This window comes from Chenopodium album, chromosome 18 (assembly GCF_948465745.1).
Source record: "Chenopodium album chromosome 18, dcCheAlbu1.1, whole genome shotgun sequence".
NCBI lineage: Eukaryota > Viridiplantae > Streptophyta > Magnoliopsida > Caryophyllales > Amaranthaceae > Chenopodium > Chenopodium album.
The window spans coordinates 35,832,974-35,857,798 of NC_137851.1; the positions used below are offsets into that span (position 1 = coordinate 35,832,974).

Consider the following 24,825-nt stretch of genomic DNA (forward strand, 5'->3'; position numbering starts at 1 on the left):
CAGTTGTTCCTTTTCGAACAAACAACTGGCCACATCCTTCACTGCACCATGACAAGTTCTCATGCACAACAACTTGCTTCTCCATTGGCTTACACCTAATCACTCTCTAGGCATTAGCTACGTCAACACACTGTGACATCAACTAATACATTGATTTCATAACATCACCTAATTTGAAGTCTATAACAGATATCAACTTTGTTCTAGTTCTATCAACCACCTTCAGGTAAGCATAAATACAAACTATTAACCAGTGGCAAAGGCCATATTACTTAATTTAATAAATTACAAAGCTACATCTAAACATTCATTCATTTGCAATATACCTATTGCATAATATTTTCCACGTCTACATCATGTGTAATTTGTTACACGTCTACTCTTTCCACCTTTGCTTTGGAACCTCCCGAGGAGTCAACGGATGGTCCTCCCTATAAGCTATATTCAAAGACTGCAAAAACAATGAAACAAAATAAGAACCTAAACACAACAACTTTTGTAGTATTCAGATCAAATGAAAGTCAAACTAACACTAACCGGCAATTCACTACTAGAAAACAGGGAAATAGCGACGGATTGCTTCCGATGGATCCATTATTCCGTCGGAAAAGTCGAAATTTCCGACGAATTTTTATTCTGTCGGATATTTCTATCGAATTTAAGAATTCCGTCGGAAATCCGTCGGAAATTTCCGACGGAAAATAAATCCGTTGGAATATATGTACTTTTCCGATTTTCCGTCGGAAAGTACCATTTCCGGCGGAATAAAATCTGTCGGAACTTTCCGACGGAATTTCCGTCGGAATATAATTAAAAAAAAATACTTTTCACAAAACCCTAACCCTACCTTTTTTTCCGCCTCTTTTTTTCTCTTTCCCCTTTCTCTTTCTCTTTTCACTTCTCCATCTCTCTCCTCTCTTCTTTTTCTCGTTCTCCTTCATTCCTCTTTCTCTTTTCCTCCTCTTCTTCTTCACGTTCTCCTTCTTCTCGTTCTCCTTTAATCCTCTTTCTCTTTCCTCCTATTCTCCTTCTCTTTCCTCTTCTCCTTCTTCTTGCCTTTCTCTTCTCTCATCTTCCTTATCTTCTTTCCCCCCTCTTTCTATTTACCACACCGCCATCCACTACCACCGCCAACACTAACAACCACCAGATGCCACAACACCGTCGTGAACAACACCAACACAGACATTAACAACAACGGTGCAAAACAAAGGTTTTAAGGTCAAATTCGACCATGAAAACTCTATTTGGTCGAATTTGGCCTTATAAACCCAATTCCGAGGTTTTGTGTGGTCAAATTCAGGTACGTATCTTTCTTTTTCTTAATTTTTATTATAGTTGTCCTTTTTCGGATTTTTTTGAAAATCTATGGTGGTGACTGTTGAAGTTTGGGTTTTAGGGTTTTTTTGAAAATTTATAGGGATTTTTTTTTATGTTTTGTGTGTTTTTTTTAGTCGGAATTTTTGTGATATTTTGGTTAGGGTTCCATCAGGTTTTGGTTTAGTTGGGTAGATCTGGGTTAGGGTTTAGGTTAGGTGGGTGGGTTAGGGTTTGGGTTAGGTTGGTGAATCTAGGTTGAGGTTTGGGTTTAGGGTCAGGTGGGTGGATTTGGGTTGGGGTTTGGGTTAGGGTTAGGTGGGTGGATCTGGGTTGGTTATGGGTTGTGGTGGTGGATCTTTGTAAGTCAGGGGTGTTGGGGAATTGCGGTGGTGGGTGGGGTGAATTACGGTGGTGGTATCGGTGGAGGGTAGGGTGAATTGCGGTGGTGTTAAGGTGAGTTTAGAAGGTGGCATAGGAGGGAAGGTAATACGGGTGGTGGTGGGGCAGACCCTTTTTTTTTTGTTTTTTTTTCAAGAATTTCCGTCGAAAATTTCCGACGGAATACAGTCCGTCGGAAATTTCCGACGGAATTTCCGGGCCTAAAAATCACTTCCAACGGACTGATTTCCATTGGAAGTTCCGTCGGAATAGTGTTTCCGTCGGAAAAGGCCATTTTTCCTACAAAAGGTTTTGCGACAACCAGTTCCGACGGAATTTCCGTCGAAAATAGGTTTTCTGAAGGAATTTCCGTCGGAAAACAGGGTGTTTCTGACGGAAAAATTCCGTCGTTATTTGCCTGTTTTCTAGTAGTGATTTTTCAAAATCATCGGATTCTTTTTTATCATTGGCAACAGCTTCATTGATTTTTTCTTAAGACCATGCCTCCAACCTCGGTGTCACACCCCAACTCATTGGGACGTGACCAAGGTGATCTAGATAAAAAAAAATCTACACAAAATGCATAGGATGATTTAGTTCAACTAACCATTACTAACGACAAATCTGCAAAATTCATTAGGATTAACAATACACATTTGGATTACAACTCCAATTTTACTCATAAAAAAAAAAAGGATACAACCCCCAAATGCTACAACATATCCACCACGAGCAAATTTCTTTTGGAAACTCCTAGCTGCTACAACCATCCAGTTAAATACAAATGTGCACCAGTCATACTCCTCAGTTTCATCGTAAACCAATAACGTCGGTACAAGCTTCACTCAAAGATAGCTTGTATTTGTCATAGCACACAATATGTACCCCAGAGCTATTATGAGAAAGACTATCTTGAAATCAGCCTTCTCGTCATCCGACAGCGGCAACACATTATCTTCCTCATCCGTTCGAATCAGTGCCCCAAAAGTAGTTGCTAATTAAATGGTTTCTCCCTTACCGTACTTTTTAAAATAATTTAGTGTGCTATGCCAGCTTAGCCTCAAGAATCGTAGACGGCAATGCCTTCGACCCCATGGAAATCCCAAGTACACACTTAACCTGAACATGACTCAAATGAAGCACATACTCATCTCCAAAAGTTAATGAACCATCACCAATCACCCTTGTCAATAGCCAGTACACAAATTTCCGGAGTAAAGAAGTTAGGGGTATACTTAACAAGAATAACAACCCTCCAAAACCTATTTCTGTGACCAGCTTCTTCCTAGAGTCATCAAACTTCTTCACCGCTGTTGCGAAAGCCTTCACACCATGAAAATTAGGGGCCTACAACATTACATTCAAAGGACACAAACTTCAATGGATTAAGCTTACAAAATAAGACCATGAACCGATTATAATCCTTGTATGTTACTCGAATTCTTCATTTTGACTAACTTACTGCAATAACTCCACTATTTTCATTACCAACTAAATTTCCAATTTTTTCTGTTTTACACCATTTTCAACATGTTCATGACTTTATTTGTTCATTACCTAAACAAACCAGCTAAACAAACAATACTAATTAATACATTCCCATTACACTTGTGAATATTTTATAAGGGGTTTTAAACTTTCACAACCAATTAAGGATTCACTATATTCATACTTAACTTATAACTGAACTATATATAATTTACAATGAATCTATTTTATAAAACTGTCAATATCTTTATGTGCATATTTATGCAGATTTTCCCAACTACCTAAACAAAGGACCAACCACATACAAACATTTCCATGTCAAATCCCACCACAAAAAAGGTTGAGAGAGTACCTTTTGTGTATTTCTTGATTGGGTTTTAACGACAACCCAATTATCCTTCACCTCTTCTCCCTTTATCTTATCGACCTACACAAAACATTATACATGTAATTTATCCATCCAAATATTACACAGTAAATAGCTTTTATCATTTGCATCTAACATGCCATACCTTTTGCTTGGCCCTCTTTCCTGTTTGTTTCTCAGCACTAATACCTCGCTTGCGCTTCCCTTTTTCAACTTTTTCCCGTAATAACTTGATCAAGAGATCTAGGTAACCATCTTTGTTTAGTTCAGGTTCTACCTCACTATCTTCACCCCTCCTGCACATCCTCCTCTACCTCATAATCACCATCTTCAGAATCACCATAATTAGAACCAAATTCATCAGAACCAGAATCATCAGAACCAGCATCCTCAAAATCAGGTTTCACTTTCTTCTTGCCTTTAGTAACAACTTTCTTTTTAGGCGCCTCATTCACCCCACTCATTACGGGTTTGGACCTCGCCTACACACATACAAACATTTTACAACATAAATCAACTACACCACACTACCATCACTAACCAACACACACAATCTTTTAATTTCAGCTAACAATAACTCACCAATTATAATCCCTTCTTCTTCCTCGCCATTATTTCCTCCAGCCAAGTTAAAATGAACCCTACATAAATGAGATTTTCCAACTACAAAAAACCATTTCAACCAACCCTTAACTCTTCATATATAATTTTTTCACTCTTAAAATACAACTAGTATTTAGCCTGTGATATGCACGGGTTAAATTTTTTGCTAAAATGCTTATTAGTACGGATTCAATTGTACATTGAGAATGCTCTTTAGTTGGAATTAAACTAAAATGTTTATGAATACAAAAGTGGTATATAGTAGTAAAATAATGATGTTGTTTCATATTTTCAATTTTACATTTTTTTCACGTAAAAAAGATACATGAAGAGATACATAATAAGAATTAACTATATCCTACTCTATATAAGAAGTTGATAGAACCAACCAAGAGATGCGAGTGAACAATTACTTTTAAAAGAAACTAACTTCATTAGTTGAAGAAGATAATTACAAAATAAAAGTAACTCTTTAGTGAAATGACATACAACAAATGAAAGAATAAAAAATTAAAAGAAAAAAATAAAAATAAAAGTGTACCAATAAGAATGGGACACGTGGCATCGTATATTGTTTGCAAAAGTTCCTGTAATTAAATATTAGTATAGATTTATTCATGTACACAACACTCATACTTTGATAATTTAACAAAGCCAATAACATGTACAACAATCATACTTATATACTCAATAATCCAACCACCGCAACCCAAAATTAGTAAATTAATCATAATTCAAATACAACAACTCGACCCATCGCCAAACCTATTAACAATTTATACGAACACCACCACTTAAACTCATTCCAATTAAATATTAAGTTATACGAACAATTTACAAGTTATACAAACCCTAATTTGCTATATTCGGTGGATAACCCTAAATTTCATAAACTAATCCATCATAAAAACAACCAACATTCTCATATTGAAGAAAAACACATGAATTTCTTAATTAACAAAAAAATTGTTTAAAGCATAATCGTACAAGGGTTTTGTGACCTTCAATCACCCGAACCAGCTACCTTCGATTTCGCACGGCTCCACCGCACCAAACTTCTGTTTTTGTTGCTCTAGCAGGAACCACCGTCGTCATCTTCGATGGAACAGAGGAAAGTAGCTATAGAGAGGAGAAAGAAGGAGAGAGAAAGTGTTTCTGACCAAATGAAAGTATTATACTTCCTCCGTTTCTTTATAGTTGCAACACTTCCCTAAAATGGAAATGCCACAATGGTTGCAACACACCATAAAAGAAAGGTTATATGAAGAAAATTGTATTATTACCTTTATTAAAATCACATGGTCTACTTGATTATACTCTAAATGACATATTAACCCCATTTTAAGTATATTATATTATGTGAGGTTCTCTTTTCTTAAATACCGTGATAATATGTGTTGCAATTATAAAGAAACGGAGGAAGTACAAATTTGTTTTTTTTATGAAGCTTGGTAAATTACACTACTACCCTCCCTGCTTTCTTTAACCCATAGTCGCTATACGCTGATATGGACTTTCTCCGTCCATGACTATAATTTTGAAGTGAAAAATCAAAGATGTTGCAGATACAACCCAGACGACGATGAACACATACTCTATAACAGCAGCAACATTGCTGCTGCTTCTCTCATCACTTTATCCAACTTCATCCGACATTGTTGACTCAGAAGATGAGATCCAAGAGATTGACCATGATCGATCTATCATTTCTTCTTCTTCCAGTAATTATTTTGATCATGCTTCTTCTGTTGTTCGTCGATCGTTAGACCCAGGATCCGTTGATGATATTAATCGGTGGAGCGATTATGCGAGGCCATTTGATGGTGGGTTGGCTTATGATACTCAGGGAACCATGGTTAGTTCTGTATCAATTTCTTAATTTATTTATTTGTATGAATGATTTTTTCATCATTTGTTGATTTTATCAATCTTGCTATAAATTAAGAAATTGGGTTTTTCAATTGTTTGTTTGTGTATTTGTATTGATGGTGGCTTTGCTTATGATACTCATGCAAGCATGGTTAGTTCTGTATCAATTTATTAATTTATGTGTATAATTTCTTCATAATTGGTATTTTATCATTCTTGCTAAAAATTAAGAAATTAGGGTTATTCATTTATTTGGTTGTGTATTTGTATTGATGGTAAAAAGGCTTATAACTTGGCAATTTCACAAAATTATCCAATATGAGTTGATCAATCATCTTTTGTCATTCTTCTGAGTTCTCGAAAGTCAACATCATTATTTGTCAAGTATGTTTGGCTGTGTGGGGGCAATGGAAGATTTTTTAGGCTTAGTGTAGAACTTTGTGAATTCAAAAGTGGGATTTTGAAGAGAATTTGCTTTGGCAGGGTGGTCATCTTTGTTTTCCATCATCTCGGTGCTTTGGTTGGAGAAAATTGGCGAAATTTTGGTAGTATGGAGTCTTATTGGGTTATTATTATGGAAGTGAGTCAACACTTAGACTATGGACAAGGGTGCAAAGTGTGTTCATTATGCGCCGAAAGAATAGATTTTTACATGTAAAAGAAGTTGCCATTGTGATAAAAGAATGAGCTCGTGTCCATGAGCTGATTTGCAGAAGTATTCATGGGGCACTCCCGAACATGCCCTTCTTTGATGTACTGTGAGATTAGAAAGTTTTGGCTTTGATTTCCAGTGGACTTGGGCCTTCTCTTGTATCTTTTCTTTTGCTGTAACTTGAAATTGGTTTGTCTAATAAGAAAAAGTTTATCCTCATAGACAAGGGAATATGGATTTGATTGGAAATTTGAGCATAAAGCAAACTAGAACTAGCTCAATCTAGCATAGAGCAAGGCCTATACAACAAACCTTTCAATGATTGTCACTTAGTATTACCTATGCCACTTGAATTGTGTATTGATTGTATAGGTCCTAGTCTAAGAGATTGATATGGTAATTTGAAAAGTTATAAGGCATGGGGCCATCGTCAAAATTTTGGTCAGGAGGAAAAATTATGATAAGAATATGTGATGTATGCCCACAAATAAGTTTAGTAAATAAAGAGGAAAAGAGATGACAAAAATATGTGATATATGCTCACAAATGAGTTTAAGTTTATAGTTTTGAAGAGAAATATAAAACAAATCAACCTGATGCTTGTCTTTGTGCATTTGTTATCTAAAAAGCATCCAAATAGATACAAAAGTATTTCACTAACTCCTTGTTCTTTCGCAATTGTAGAAGTACTTTGATTGAGGGAGATGGTGATAAGCCTAGAATATGTCATTAATTATACCGCCCTATCAAATTACCTAACTACCAAATTACAAATACATTGGCAAGTAGGGTTATATCACCACACAACCAATTTGAATTATAAAGAAAACACACACACACAAGAAAACTAATTAGACCGAGGAGAATATCAAGTGATAAAAACACTATGGGAAGGGAATCTAGGACATAGTGATAAATTCAAACAATCAATTGTGCTTAAATGATTATGGGCTTAATTAGGGGAACTAACATATTAAAATCAATTCTAAGCATACAATCGCGAAAATACTCCAACTAGATTAATTTACTGCCCTACAATCAACCTAGTCTAAACCTAGATGAATTACTACTCTCAATCAAGTCACTCTCGTGCGAAGAGCATATCCTGATTTGCTAGAATGACCTTAAACACCTATGAGAATCATCCACATTCATAATCTGAGCAATCAATCATAGATTAGGCTTAATAAATCAAACAAGTTCATCACCATTACCTTCATTCCCCTACCCTAAAATAGGAAGTAAAGACATGAGAAGCATGGAGACACTAATCACAAACATAGTAAGGCTAAGCATGAGTAACAAAAATGATTAAGATTTAAACAAAGATTAATAAGTAATTAAAATAACCAAACACAAAATAAACATAAATCTTTATTCTGGAGAAAGCAAGTAAATGAGAGAAGGAAAGAAGAATTACTAAACAAATGAAGAACTTGGATTGAAATGCTTGATATTATGAAGGTTTAACAATGGAAATTTGCTCTCTATCTACTTCTCTGTAAAAACTAAGCTAATCTCTGATTTGTGATCTTGAATTTGATAAAAAGCTGTAATTACATGATTTAAAAGAATAAATACTCCCCCTGAAATCCCCTAAAAGTCAACTTAAAAGAGTTTTAAATCGGGTGATTGATACCCAAGGATTGGAGAGGTCGCTCCTTAGACTAGATTAGTCAACCTGCTCATTAAGAGTGGTCTTCGGTGTCGCTGATCCATAATCTCCACTCAACTTAAGCATTCACTCCTTTGAAATGAGTGGTCACTCCACATTGCGAATTGGCTGCTACAAAAGATTCACTTGTCCTAATTGCGAATTGGCAAGATTTTTGGAGGTGGCTTCAAAAGATTCAATTGAGCAATCTTCGACCACTCCTAATGCTAAAGTGACTCCTCTTAGCCTTCTGATTTTGCTCCTTCTTCAATTCTTCCTTCACTTTTAAAGGAATTTGGGCTTCAAGCGACGTTCCTCGATCATGATGATGAGGTTCCCGAGCATCCTAAGACAAGGTTTCATGCAAACTCGTCAACAAAAGGGAAGGGGATCAATATAAGAGAGAAAATGGATATCTAAAATCATGAAATTCTAACTAAAGTACTACAAAATGAAGAGAGTAAAGTCCAAAGGCCAAATCTTCAAGAAAAGGGGACGATAATGCGAGATAAAGGCCTAAATTACGAGGTTAATGAATTATATAAGTGGCCTAAAAGACCACTTATATGAGAGACATATGGAGAGGGATTTCGGAAGAGAGAAAGGCAAGGTGGATCCAGGATTACAAATTTAGGAGACCAAAACTATTACAGAGTCACATTAACAAACAAATTGACCAAATAAATTAAGCTTAATTAACGAATGAGTTAATTATTGCATATTGAGTCGATCCCCTTTTAAGATAGAAGCATCACACAAATTTGCTAATTGAAATTGAGTTTGACATTGACAAATATAATACTATTTACTACCTCCGATTTTTTGTAGTTGTAAATTTGGGGTATTATTTGAGAGATATAAAATATTCTAAAGTTGCAACTAAAAAAAATCGGAGGTAGTATATTGCAATTCATTAAAATCTTTATCATTTAATGTTTAGTGTTTGTTTTCCAAATAAAGGGGATAAGGAGGGAGATAGAGGGGAGAGAGGAGAGTGGGAGGGGAACAGAGCACTATCTCATACTATTATTATTTTTTTTCCTAAACATAGAATAGCTTTGATAAATATTTTTCTGATATTTTCTTAATGTTGTAAGTATAATCCCACCTCCTCACCCTGTTCCATATTCATAATAATAAAAAAAAAATCACAAAGTATTAACTAAAAGGAAATTATTGTTACCATGTTTCCTATTTTGTTTTAAAATATAGAATGCAATTTAAATGAGTGGCAATATCTTCTTGCAGCCTTTTAGGGTTAGCTATTTATTTTGTGAATGATTTGTATTGTTTAAATTATAATTCGTCTAACAAACTTGGTAATGAATTGTATGTATTACTTAACATTTACTTTCATTCTTATTCTTTTTTTTTTTAATTTTTTTATTTTATTTTTTTTTATTGCGTCACCCCTTAAATTGCTGTCCATGTCATTTTCATATATATTTTTCTTCTTTTGTTTTTGTTTTGTTGATTAGAAGGATTGTTTGACTAGGTTGCATTTGGTTCAGATGATGTGCCTGTGGATGAGGAGTTTAGAAGGGAGTTGATTAAAGCAAATGGCATTGAAGATGCTCTTTTATTAAAACTAGGGTCCAAGTCTTCGCCCCTAAGGGATGGTTGGGGAGGTTGGTTTGATGCAAAGAGTGACTTTTTGAGGAAAGATAAGATAAAATCCAGGTTGGAAGTGTTAAATACAATGAGCAATCCACTTCTTCAGGATCCAGATGGGTTTGGAGTTACTGGACTTACAAGAGGAGATAAGATTGTGAAAAAAGGGTTGTTTCAGGCGATAAAGAAAGCTCCCATACTTATAAAGAAGTCCTTTGGATTTTCAGATGTTAGGTCCGATGAGGCTATTGACTATCAGGCCAAGGAACATAGTAGTATGAATCGTGAAAGTTTGGACGGAGGTATTAAAGGAGAGAGATTAGGTGTTGAAAAAAATCTTGAAGTAAGGAAATATGAATTTAGAACTCTGGGTAATAATGAAATTGGGTTAGGTGATCATGCTATGAAAGGAGTATATGACCGATCCTTGAGAAAAAATGCAGAAGATTATGATTCTTCTTTGGGTAAAGATGGTGAAGGAGAAGCCCATAAAGCTGCAACACTTAATGAGAATGAGTCTTCAGGCTCCATGTTTTCTGGTGGCAGAAGATGGGGATATTTTCCCGGACTGCATCCAAATCTATCCTTTTCAAATTTTATGGATTCCTTTTTCAGAAAATCTAAGTGTTCTATCAGGGTGTTTATGGTGTGGAATTCGCCCCCTTGGATGTATACTGTAAGACACCAGAGAGGCCTTGAAAGTGTGCTTTTTCACCATCCAGATGCCTGTATTGTTGTATTTTCAGAGACAATTGAACTTGATTTCTTCAAAGAGTTTCTGAAAGATGGGTATGTTTACAAAGTATTGTTCTATTTTTATATTCCGTAATAGATCGTTCTATACCAATATTATGACGAATGATAAATGGTCATAGATCTTCTGAACTTGATTAACCCAAACCCATGGCTAGAAACCTTTTGGTCTATCGTCACCCTATTTCCCTTCTCATGTTTATGGAACATCTTTGATGAAACATTTTCCCTGATTGTGGTTTTCCCTAAACATGAGCATCTAGTTTGATAAGCTCTATTAATTCTGCTATTGAGATTCACTACAAAATGCACGAGTATTGGTATGATGCAACATCCTTGAAAATTCAAAAGTATTACCTTAATTTCAGGAAGAAAAAAAAAAAAAACACTATCCCTTAATACATGAAAATAAAGCTATTTGTTATTTTAGAAAATACTTTCATAAAGTTGACTTTTGATAATAGACTACATAGTGATAAAATCTCATGGTTTAAATTAGCAACTTTTTGTTCTTTAAATGTTAAATATGTCTTGATGCCTTGAAAACTTCTATGCTATACTTTATTTTTGAATATTAATTGGAGGAAATCACTATGGTATTGTACATAAATTACCATCCTTTAGATGAATGGGTTTCTTCCATGAAAGGTATATGAAAGGATCTTCTAAAGAGATCTGGTTGGTAGTTTATGTGGTATTGAGTTTTCCTAGATTCTATTTTATGTTTATAACTGGTTTGAGGATGTCCAATGCAATCATCACTCTATTTTCTTTCATTAGTACTTTCATATGACTCTCTATGTTGATCCACCTATCTTTTATCTCTTTATTATACTAATCAATAAATCTAAGTATTCCAATTTATTTTTTTTTTATTTTTTTTAATTTTTTTGAAACCCAAAAAAAGTATTGTTTGCAAGCCCATGTCCTCTATATATGCTCTTGGTACATCATAAAATTAGCTTGTGTTAAATCAAGGTTTGAAGGCGAGAACACTTCATAAAAACCTCCAACCTTTCTCCTTAGCCGACAACCATGTCTTGCATATTCTGTATGGTATTGTTGGTGTATACTTGCTCTTGGTTGGTGTATCAAATTATTGCTTTCGTGTTTTTATGGTGTAATTTTGAGTATTTTTGTTCTCTATCTGTTTATTATTGTTAATCGTGTTACTAAATGATTTCTTTTTGAAAGTAGTTTCAAAATCGCGGTAACTATGCCAAACTTGGAAGAACTTCTGAAAGATACACCTACAAGCATATTTGCTTCTGTTTGGCATGAATGGAGGACTACAAAATTTTATTCTACTCATTACAGTGAACTCATTAGACTTGCTGCACTGTACAAGTAAGCTATATAACTTTAATGTTTATATCTTTGTTATCTTTCTTTCTTTTTTTTTTTTTTTCTAATTTTTTTTTAAATTCGTGTTACTCATAATAGAGCTCCACTCATTTTGTTTTTAGAGAAGCCTGCTCTTAATAGTCCTGACTTAATGAAAACTAGTGTTATGGCTGTGATGATGGTAAGAAAGTCGCTCATTTAGCTAGAATAACCAAACTCTAACCCCCTGAAGATGTAGTAGTGAAAGCTAAGGTTGATCTCACCCAGAATTTGATTTATCAAATTACATCTTATGTAAGTTAGAAACCTCTATTTTATGTATTTGCGAACTATTTTACTAAATATTATAATACTTAATAATAAAACTAAGAAACTAAGTAATCTATTGGAATAAGGATCGAGAAGTATTGTAGCATTACAATATCAATTGATCATCGCACTAAACATGTAATGCTTACACCTTAATGTTACCCAATGAACATAAACTAGTGTTGGAAATTTCTGTTTCCTGCAATGAACCAACTAACCTCTTGGAATATCGCCTACCTAACTAATAATTTAAAACAAGCTTTTTAGACTCAGCAACATTAATTATTAGGAACTAGTTAACTTAAGCGACAATCTCACAAGTCAGAAGTTCAGATTGTGCAGCTTAAAGGTTTAATTATTAGGAAGTAGTTTTAGGGGTTTGTTTTCACCCTTCCTAGAAGATAGGAAATATAATCCTGATGCATGCCGATGGTTTTTATGTTTTGGTGTTTGGGTCTGTATTTTTTTCCTCTCATTTTGGCAATAAAATTTTCTTTATTTGTCCCAAAAAAAAAATCCCAAGTATTTGGACAAGTTAGTCATTAACTTAACACTTAAGCACTACCAAGGAAATCAACAAGGAAAATTACATATTACTGGTCAATACCTTAGCAGTTGCAGAAATAAAAGAAGTTACGAGAGTATAATCATACTAGGTAGGATGAAATCAATCAATTAACCTATACTAAAGGCGAACCTAAAATGACACTTGTCACGATGGCATTAATAATTTTCCCTCCTTTTTGCACTTTCCTTTTTTTTTTTTTTTTTTTTTTTGCCAAATTTTAATGACTTCCATTTTATAAGCTACAATAATACTTACTTCTATTTTGACAACATATCTAATCCAATCATACTCAATTAATTTTTTTAACATATATTCTATATACTATTAATCTTTTAGTTACAAATATACTAACATAGATTAAAAATAAGGTATTGAAATATATCATTGTCCAAGATTATTATAATATTAAGGAGTATCAATTTTTTCCTCCAACATTAATCATTCGACAATAAAATTTATTTTAATTAAAAATAGAAAAATCATTTTGGTAGCGTAATTTGTATGAATCTTAAAATTATACACAACTGAACAAAATTATTTTATTATATTATACTCCCTCCGTTTTTACAGGCTGGAGTTGGATTTGCACTTGTCGAGACACAACTTTAATTATCAACATCTTTAATTAGAGATTATTAAAAATTATGATTTTTTTGATGTATAAAAGCAGACAATATGAAAAATCCAACGACATATATATAATCATATTTATATTGTATATTGGTAAAATAAATTAAGTAAATGATGACACATGAATAGTGTAAAATATTTTAACTCAACATATATTGAAAACTTCAATATAATTACTCTACACATTTTATGCAATGTGATTATTAAAATTAAAATAAAGACCGCTACTACTCACTATAAATATATTTTAAAAAAGTTGATTACGGAATACTAATTATCCTAAAGTAATATAAAATCAACTAAATTTTCATTTAATGCCGGTTAAAGTGTGTCAACAAAAATATAAGGACAAATGTATATGAGTTCGTATACGGATAACCTTTTTCTTTTTTCTTTTTTTTTTTTTTTGAAGACATATACGGGTACTAACCTAAGCTTTATATAAAACCTAATAGCTTCTAAATTTCTATTACTAAATTATTTTTTTATAAAATTCAAAATAATAACCTTTACGCATTTGGTATAAATTAAAAATTCAAGTTATTTTGTCACAAATATTTTATTTTTGGATAAATTATTGTTAAATTAACAACCATTCTTTATTCCCCTCAAAAAAAAAAAAAAAGTTATTTTGTCACAAATATTTTATTTTTGGATAAATTATTGTTAAATTAACAACCATTCTTTATTTCCCTCAAAAAAAAAAAAAAAGAAGTTATTTTGTCACAAATATTTTATTTTTGGATAAATTATTGTTAAATTAACAACCATTCTTTATTTCCCTCAAAAAAAAAAAAAAAGTTATTTTGTCACAAATATTTTATTTTTGGATAAATTATTGTTAAATTAACAACCATTCTTTATTTCCCTCAAAAAAAAAAAAAAAAGTTATTTTGTCACAAATATTTTATTTTTGGATAAATTATTGTTAAATTAACAACCATTCTTTATTCCCCTCAAAAAAAAAAAAAAAGTTATTTTGTCACAAATATTTTATTTTTGGATAAATTATTGTTAAATTAACAACCATTCTTTATTCCCCTCAAAAAAAAAAAAAAAAGTTATTTTGTCACAAATATTTTATTTTTGGATAAATTATTGTTAAATTAACAACCATTCTTTATTCCCCTCAAAAAAAAAAAAAAAAAAAAAATAAAAAAAAAACAATAACAACAATAAAAACCATTCTTTATAATTTTTGTTGTAAAGTTTAATTATAATCGTGCATGGCACGGGACTTAACCTAGTGAATTAAATAAGTGCAAATTGCTAAAGGTCACAAATTGGGACAAAGTTGTCTCAATATAATGTGTCAGATGATATGGTGGGTAAGAGTAAAGATGTTTATGGAGGACCCCAAATGACTTGAACCTCATACTTTCTTGGGTAAGGTATTGTCACATTTAAAGCCACAAGTAAATAAAAGTGATTATATGTGACTGAATTATGGACATGAGGAAAGGTCAAAAGGAGTTAGGATTGGTTTTTAGGTAGAACAATGGCAAGGAAACATCCAATCTTCACTGTTAGTTTGCATCATTCTCATCTTTCTAAGTTACATACTGTCTAATTATTGGATTCTTTCCTTTTTTTATTTTTTATTTTTTTTATTTTTTTATTTTACATGGGATTTCCTGTTAGGGAAACCATAGTATAAAGCAGGAAATATTACAATTGCTGGTTGTGTTGGTGGACTTGCTGTTTAGTGAGTTACTTAGATTAGAGAGTGGTCTAGAAGTCTTTGGTAAATTTCCCTCCTGTAAAAATCTTTATACTGCCTTTATATCCTTTGATATTGGTAGTCTAGTGTCTTATTTTAATGTTAGAGGTCCCACAAAAGGGGAAAGGTTAATTGGTTATTTGTTCCAAGAATCTTAACAATTACGACATACTGCATAATTAATGGCCCAATGTGTGCTTTTGAATGGTTTTGACCTGATAACTGTTTGAGTTTTGTTGGGTGCAACGAATGTTCTGGCGGTGTATAAGATCCTTGCCCTTTTCTGGAAGGTAAAAAATAGTTGAAATTTTATTTGCTGGTTTGATTTTCAGTATCGTTTAGGTGATAATAAGAGTAAGCCTTTTCAGGGCCGTCTTAAACATTTTTGAGGCGCTAATCTAATTTATAAAATGGGCCCTAATCTTTTAATTTTAAAACAAACTGAGAGAAAATGTAATTTTAATAATTAAAAGGAAAAATTGACTAGAATAATCCCAACTTTGCCTCATTCTCCCAAAATAATCTCAACTTTCGATTATTTTTTAATAATCCCAACTTTATACTCCATTAAGTTTAAACAATCCCTAGTGACCTGAAATCGGCTAAATAGGTAAATATTTGTGACTTAGGAATATTTGCACACGTGTCACCACGTGATTGGTATAAAAATAAATTATAAATTAAAAATTAAAAAAAAAACCAAAAAAAAAAAAAGAAAAATATTGAAACAAAAAAAAATTGGCAGCCGAGCCAGTCAGCACCCTATCCGCCAGCCGCAGCCACCCCTCCCCCGCCAGCTAACCCCAACCCCGCCGAACCCCACCATCCCGGCGACCCTACCCACAATAACCCCGGCCACCAGCCGCTTAAAACTTGCAGCACTTTTGTCTTGTTCTGGATTGAAATTCGAATAACGAATTATGTGGCTGGTTATTGAGGCAATTCTCGACCCTTGAACTATTTGGCTGATAATTGAGGCAATCCCATTCTCGACTCAATTGCCTCATTCATCTCTTTTCCTATGCAAGTTTTCTTGTTCGATTTTGATGCGAATTGAAGGTATAATATTCACTGCAATTACATAGAACTTCATCATCTATTTTAACCGGATTTGAGGAGGAGAAAGGAGGGGATGGCCGAAATCGGGGAGGGAAAGGGAGGGGTGGCCGGAATCAGGGCAGTTAATGGTGAAGGTGAATTAAAGCAAGGAAGGGAATGGTGAAGCTTCTGCTTGCCGGAAAAGGGAGGGGTAGCCGCTGCCGAAGGTAGCAGGGGCTGCCGGTTTTTCTTTTTTTTTTTGGTTTGATTTTTTTTGTTATAAATTTTTTTAGCCCAATCTTAAGTTGACACGTGTCCCATGACTTGTTATAACAAGTTGGGTGACTGACTGGGACTATTGGAAGCAAATTGATATCAAAGTTCGGATTACTAAAAAATAATCGAAAGTTGGGATTATTTTGGGCGAATGAGGCAAAGTTGGGATTATTCTAGTCAATTTTTCCTAATTAAAAATCTTTTTTCACCATAATATCAAAAAAAAAAAAAAAACATCTTTACATATAATGTCGTTAGGATTTCCAGTGGTTGAACATAGAAGTGTCCATTAATCCTCACCAACAATTAAAATATACTCCGTATCAATATTTCAGATCAAACAACAATATAAGTTTGATGGTTCAGATTTTTAGTGGCAAATCAATCTAATTTTTTTCCCTCAACAACAAATTATTCAATCAATATTTTTTGTATGAAATGATTGAAAATTTGGTAGGAGTATATATATTGGTTGTAAAATTATAACTGTTGAAATGAGGAAAAAAGGGATTTAAATTGCTCCATGCATTGACAATTATGATGTAAATTTACAGAAAATAAAAGAAAGATTATGGAAGGTTCAGATTTTTTGTGGCAATTGCAGCAATCAGAGAGTAATTAGAGGGGTTTTTTTATTCGGAAATTAAAGGAAGTTAATGAATTATAATATGGATAATTAAATCTTTTTGTTAAAAACCAGGAAGTTAAATAGAGATTTGTTTTTACGAGTAAACTAGGAGCTGTTACTTTTTTTGAGGAAAGTGCCGTGATTTCTTGAATGCCATTAATGATTTAATGCAACTATGCAAGAGAGGAAGTGCCGTGAGTATCGATTTTAACACTTAAAATAAAATAAATAAATAAAAAAATTGGGCACCTTTGGTTTTGGGGCCCTGTGCAGCAGGTCTGCTTGCACAGGCCCAAAACCGGCCCTGAGCCTTTTGGGTTTCACTTTTGTGATATTTGGAGGATCTTTCATGGATTGTTGTAAGATGGTGTAATATTTGAGTGATTCCTTAAGACTGTAGGTCCTCTCTGGCATATGATTTTTGCCTGTTAGAAGTAAAGGATTCTTGAGCCAAGCAATCTCTTGAAAAGCTTGCTTTTCCAAAGTCCAAACCCAACTTTGTTCTACCTATTAAGTATTTGCACACCTGGGATCAAGGTTTTGAAGATTTGGAAAGAAGAGATAAACACAATTGAGCGTCATGTAAAGAATGGGGATCATAGATTCACAAGTGCTCTTCCAAGTTTATTTTTTCCATCTCGCTCAAGTCATACAAAATTAAGAAACCTTTGAATAGCTAGGACTCATCCGTTACTCAAAATTAAGAAACCTTTGAATAGCTAGGATTCCTCCGTTACTCAAAAATATTCTAGAAACAGAACTTTAAACAGGTGTTTGGTTCACACGCGGTAAAGGGAATGGAATAAAAAAGTGATAGAGAAGGAAAGGAAAGTAATATGGATTGATATAACATGTTGTCTGGACTTTGGATCGCATTATTATCTTCTAACTCTTCTCACCCATTCTCCATCACTTCCTCCATCACCACCCTTAAGGTTTTTTGCCACCCCCTCCACATCGTTGCCACCCCCCTCCATGTCGCCATTGTTGTCCCCCTCCATGTTGCCATGCCACCCTCTCCATGCCGCCATCCCTTCACATTGCTTTTCTCGCCTTTGATCTCCACTTAATGTTTAACCACCTTTAATGGTCATCTATTAGAATTATAAGGTCGAATTTGAACATAAGTTTTCCCAGTCGAATTTGTCCATCAAAAGCTGTAATTGTTGAGAAATCAATGCCGTTTTTCTATTGATTTTTATTTTTTCCCAAAAATTATAGGTTTGAATTTTTGAGTAGTTGGTTTTCAGGTCGGTAAGGCTATTTTCAGGCTAGCTGGGGGTTTTTCTCGGGTTGGTGAGAGTGGTTTTGGGCTAGGAGATGGTAATTTCAGTATATATGATGGTGGTTTGGGGTTAAGAGATCGTAGTTTCAAGGTGGGTAATGGTAGGTACTTTATATATTTTTAATTTTTTTCTAAGGGAAGAGTTGACAAAGATATTATTGCAAATTAAGTTTGCTAAAACTAAGATGTTTCATGGAAAAGAGTTCATTTAGACCAAATTTAAAATAACCCTAATATGTGCATACTTTTTGAGTAGGGCTAAGGCCTTCTCTAATTGTGCCAATTTTTTTCAAGGAGAAATGTTGCATAAGGAAAGATTGGGGCGAATTCCTTTAAAATTAAAGGCACAAACACTTAATGAACAAGTAAAATTCAAAGATGATTTTAAATTTACAAATTTAGTTCCTCTAAAAAATTGGTATAACAATAAAATTACAAACAACTGATGAGACAGGTGATGCTGTTGGGTGCACCATTGCCATAATTGGTTTTGAAGAAGGGCCGAATATAGGGGTGTGACAAACTCTAATTTTTGGGATATGGGATGCTGGTCATGGTAATATTATACATAAATTAATAGTCTTATCAATGTTAACCTACTTTTTCTTTTGCAAAAGCTTGAGCTTCAGACTTAGAGTGTTAATTTGCTAATTTTCTTTGCTTCCCACTATTTTGCATGGTTATTCTTATTCTTAAAAAAGTAGGATTGTAAGAGTGTAAGACAACTGCAGTTTACATGAGAAAATAATGTCTTAACATCATTCAATAACTTTTCTGTAAGCTTTTGGAAATTATGAAGATTTGCATTTGATAGCTCATCTTGTTTTTTGTTGGCAAATTGATATTCTGTTGATTCAATGTTGATATATAAGATAACGGAAAGAGAGACAATGCAAGTTTGTTGTCTTTTCTAATCCAAGTCTTGATGGCTTCACATGCATGTATATTCAGCTTTAAATGTCTCTCTGGCTTACAGGTATGGGGGTATATATCTGGATTGTGACATTGTAGTACTCAAGCCAATATCTGGGTTTAGGAATTCGGTTGGAATGGAAGAGCTGACTCCTGGGAGTCCTCTGAATGGTGCTATCATGGCTTTTAATAAGCACAGGTATTCTAATTGATTTACGTTGTTACATTTTGTTTGCGCTTCCATCAGTAATTCTTTGTTGGTGTTTGTTTGATCCAATTTATTTGTCACTAGGAATCGTATTACTTGCATTTCATGTTACAAGACATCCAAGTTTCTTAATTAAGGACAAACTCAAACATTTTATTTTTCTCAATATCCATGTCAGTAAAATATTGTGGAAAATAAGAGCATGAAACATTTTTTTGTGTTTTTTTAAATGACTACTATATGTTTTTTTTTATGTGCATAAATTGAAGGGAATTGGTGATGTAAGGTACAAAATTTAACATCGAAATGTGCAGGGGCCTTGTTTTATGAATAGAGCGAGTTGTATATGATGCCTTAAGTTGTGCATGTAGGTCATTTGTTGTAAATCTTGTAATCTCATTCCAAAGAATTATAAATCTGTGCACTATCAATCAGCATTAAAAAAAAAAAAGCCAACAACTACAAGCTTTATTTATGTCTCTGTCTCTCGCCCCCTCTCCCTCTCTCTCCTTTTTATTTTAGGTTTATTTTTTACATTAGCATAAGCTTTGCTGCTCTAGACACTTATTTCAACTATTGAAGGAAGAGACATATGGACCTTGAGGATGATTTTGCAGCTTACTTTAGATAAAAATATATACACGTTTCAAGTTTTTTCAGTCCAGTATACGACTACTTTCTTATATGAGTTTGGTTTCCATGTATGTTAGAAAAGGTAACAATCTATAGATATTTTTCATTGATTATTAGCTTCTTTCATCAAAAAAAAATAAATAAATAAATAAAATAAAATAAAATAAAATAAAATAAAAAATAAAATAAAATAAATGAAAGATAACTTGTTTGGCAGAGTATATGATAGCAGAATGACATGTAATTTTCATCTGCATTTTTCTCTGCTTGATGTGGGCCTTGTTCTCCTCTTCTTCCTTCATCTGCTCTTAAGCTAAGGACCCTAATTCCCCTGTTCTAGTATTTACTTTTTTTTTTCCATGTCTCAATCTCTCTCACTTACATTTTGAATTAATTAAGTTTGGTAAGACCTACCTGGAGACAACAGACATATTTATGGCTATGCTGTTGGAACAACTAACACCATTCAATTGATTTTTTGCAGATTTCTTATTTATAATGTCACTATGTCAGTATGCAGATAACTGGAAAAGTGCTAATAAGGATGTCATTCCTGTTTTTTTTAAAGACAAAAAACTTAATTATTGAAGTGGAATAAAGTCTTAGGAAAAAAGTTTGGGTGTGACTAGTATATTGTAAATATCAGTAACAAGTCACTAGTCAAAATTTTGTAACAACATAAACAAAGACCCGTATGGCTAACTTTCAATTTTTTGTGTACTGTGATGCTTTAACATGCAGCAACCTATGGTCATCTTTTATTACACTGTCCCTATTTTAGCAGATTTGTTGAAACCTTTCGATCTCTCTGAGTAGTTTTACCTCCTCTTCTTTTGATAGTGAGGTTAAGGATGTATCTTTTGTGATTTTGTCTACAGTATACAGCTGAAAGGAACTGGTGAATTCTCCATAGTTATGGTCATCCTTCTACATTATTCCAAGATATAGAGTGGGGTTTTGTTTTTGAATTGTACCTATTGGGGTAATAATATAAAGGGCGTAATAGGAGACAATATATGTGGAATGGAGATTGGTAGAGGTGGTGGTAGAGAGTTAAAAAGTATTGATAGTGCAAGGAAGAGAGGAGGGATAGATGTATAATTGGCATCATTTCATCCTCCTAGGTATCATCACCCCCAACATTATGTTAATAATTCATGTGAGACCAAATATCTTTTGTCGTGCATGTGCAGCCATGATGGTCTTGCCGTTGCCCTGATGGCTGTATTGCCTAAAATACCTGATTATTCTGATGAACTTGGAGCAATCACCTATTTCTAATTTACTTGTGTTGGAACACACCTTCCCCCCTCGAAATTTCTTTGTTTAATCTGTATCTTGTTTGCTTGCAGTTTATTTATCAGGCAGTGCATGTTGGAGTTCTTTTCTTCATATGATGACACCTTGTTGAGATGGAATGGTGCTGATTTATTAGCTAGAGTGGCTGGAAATTTCTCTCTCAAAGCAGATAATTTGAAGAAAAAGCAGATGCTGCAAGTGCAGTTAGCATCGAACTTCTTTCCTATTAGTTCACATGATATTCAGAGGTATATTACAAACTTAAAACTTCTCATAATAGTCTTCGCATTATATCTAATTTTCATTTTTTCAATATGCTCAAGTTGGATATTTGTTGAGAATTAAGGCTGGCATGCATGTAGAACCCGTAAATGATTGTTTTCATGTATACAATCTAGCATTAGAAACCTGCATTTCAAGAAAAAATCAAATTTAATTTTAATGTACACAATGAAAAATATTAAAAGTATGTTAGTAGGTAATTCTCTCAAGACCTAACCTTAGCGGCTTATACTTTGTACAATTTATATAAAAGTAAATTTATCTACAAAAGTCAGAAATATTAAAGTTGGAAAAGGTACGAGTTGTATGTCTCTGCCTTGTAACCCGATGATTAGTTCCTTTTGCTTCTTTGAAAGCATGATGGATCTTAAGCATGATGTTGCTTATGACATTGTAGTAAATCTCTGACACTAGCTTTATCAACTTATAACCTAAGCCAAGAAGCACACGCTAATCCATAATTAAGGAATGTCACAAATCTTATATAAGACCCAATTTTTTTTTGTTCTCAAGTCTTTAATGGTTTTGTATTTCAGGTTGTTTAAGCAACTTGATGCGTAACACAAACTTTTTTAAAATAAAAGCTAAGCTTCAAAATTCAAACACCAAGATTAGAGCAATAAAATGATTGGTATCAAACAGGGTTCATCTCAAAGCATTATAAAAACACCTAGTTGATAATTACTATCAACAACTAAAATTTATTGATGTAGGAAAGGTTTGTAAGGGCATGATGGAGAAGAATCTCAATTTTCATATATTCTTTAAAAGTTATTTATGTCCTCAAACAAATTTGCTATTTATAAGGGAGCCAAAAACAAAATTAGAACCCAAATGATGATTACTAAAGCTGAAGGCTCAAATATTAATTTAGGGAAATTTAATCATAAAGAAGATATTGGGCTACATATTTGCTTCGTGGTCCGTGGATTTAACATCCCAGCTGTAGTTAACATCCCAGCTGTAGTTTTCTACACAACCTAACGGTGGTAATATTGTGCCCATGGAAGATGGCTCAAAAGTTCTTGCTATGCTGGGAAGGAACCGTGTGACTATGCCGATGTCGTGGCTGCCTGCTGGACAGTTTTCACATCTTAACATATACGTAGTAATTATTATTAGTTTGTGCCAAGTTTGTTCATGCCATTTTTTGTATTTTTTTTGGTTTGTCAAGCCATGCCATTCAAAATCTCGAGGGATTGAATCAGATTTATCCGATCATTGATTCTTTTTTTACAAGAAGAAAAGGGGTTTCATTAATAAATTATAGCCAAACGACATTTACGTATAATTCCTAAGAAATAAAAAATTCCAACACAAATACACACCTTAAAACTACATACATCGTAGAGTTGATTATCAATCGCCTAAATAAAAAACATTATCTGAAGCAATACAATCTGTGCGTTCGCATTGATTTGGCTTGAAATCCATTGATTTGTAATCGTTTGAGTGAAAATACTCATGTGATCCTCCGTATTCTTATAGAGATTATCAAACCCTAGAAACTCAATTCCAGCCATACAAACATAAAAAAAAAAAAAAAAATTAACATAAAAATCATAATCTTTAGGATGAGAGTGAGATTAAAAGCAATAAAAAGGTATTTGAGGCTTACCACCGGTAAGAACACCAGTGGAAGCCCCTACAAAAATTCACAACTGAGACCAAGAGGAAAGAGATGGTAGAGATGGAGAGAAAAGGAAAAAGAGAGAAGGAAAACCTTTAAAAAAAATTGAAAAAACCTACTAATGGAAGCTAAGAAAACCCTACCAAGGGAGAAACCCTAAAGAGAACAAAAAAAAACCTCTTAAGGAGAAAATCTAGAGGGAACTTGACGGATATATTAGCGTCTGATCATTGATTCTTTATATTTATCTTCAACATCCCATTTCATTACACACTTATGCAGCTATGCTAATGCTAATAATTTTAGGATGTTACTTCCAAGGGAGAAACCCTAAAGGAAACAAAAAAAACCCTCCTAAGGAGAAAACCTAGAGGGAACTTGACGGATATATTAGCGTCTGATCATTGATTCTTTATATTTATCTTCAACATCCCATTTCATTACACACATATGCAGCTATGCTAATGCTAATAATTTTAGGATGTTGTTACTTCCAATGGCGGATCCACAGTGGGTTCAAGTGGATTCATTGAACCCACTGATTTTTCTGAAATTTTTTTTTTTAAAAAAAATAATAAAAAAAAAAAAAAACGTTGTAATCCGGAATTCGAAAATATCTATTAAAATCTAATTTATACTTTCGACGTTCTTTTTTAATTGCAACGTTTATAATTTTACAATATTTATGCATACAATCCTTTGATTTTTCTTTTTTCTTTTTTTTTTTTTTTTTTTTTTTTTTTTGTGATTCATACGTTGGAAAAAATATATATAAATAATATAATCAAGTGGGATAATTAGTCAGATTCATCTCGAAAAATATTTTTATGATATCAAGTATTTAAAATTTTTACAAAATTGATCCTAACATATTTAGGTTATATAATGTGCATTGGTAAACATGAAATAATCAAACGTTGCATTTAAACAAACGGAGGACCTATATCTTATTTTTTTTAATGATTTTGAACCCACACTTCTGAATTGTAAGATACGGCACTGGTTACTTCTACATCTTTACTTCGAATACTGATGATTATGTATGATTATCTGCAGTGTTCTTTGTTGCATCTTTCTGAAACTACTTTGCCTCTTTACAGATACTTCATTGCTCCAGTGACGGATGATGAAAAGGCTCATCAGCATGCTCTGCTTAGAAAGATCCTCAATGAGTCATATACTTTCCATTTCTGGAACAGCTTAACTTCTGGTCTAGTTCCGGAACCATATAGTATGGTAGCAAAGATAATGAACAAGTTTTGTATACACTGCTTGGATATGCTATGAAAATTCATTGCTCCTTTTGAGCTTAATACAATTTTGAGTTTTAAACCTCAAATCTCATGTGCCCACAAAGATACATAATTG

General features: G+C 33.3%; 1 protein-coding gene across 1 annotated transcript; it reads left to right on the forward strand.

Annotated features, from left to right (window-relative positions):
- Window positions 1-5,688: 5,688 nt before the first annotated feature.
- On the forward strand, window positions 5,689-24,825 carry LOC145590814 (uncharacterized protein At4g19900-like). Its single transcript, XM_081647206.1, has 6 exons — window positions 5,689-6,011; window positions 9,827-10,731; window positions 11,893-12,042; window positions 19,470-19,604; window positions 21,599-21,793; window positions 24,558-24,825. Exons 1-6 carry the CDS (start codon window positions 5,739-5,741, stop codon window positions 24,742-24,744), a joined length of 1,845 nt encoding a protein of 614 aa, XP_081503332.1. The 5' UTR covers window positions 5,689-5,738; the 3' UTR covers window positions 24,745-24,825.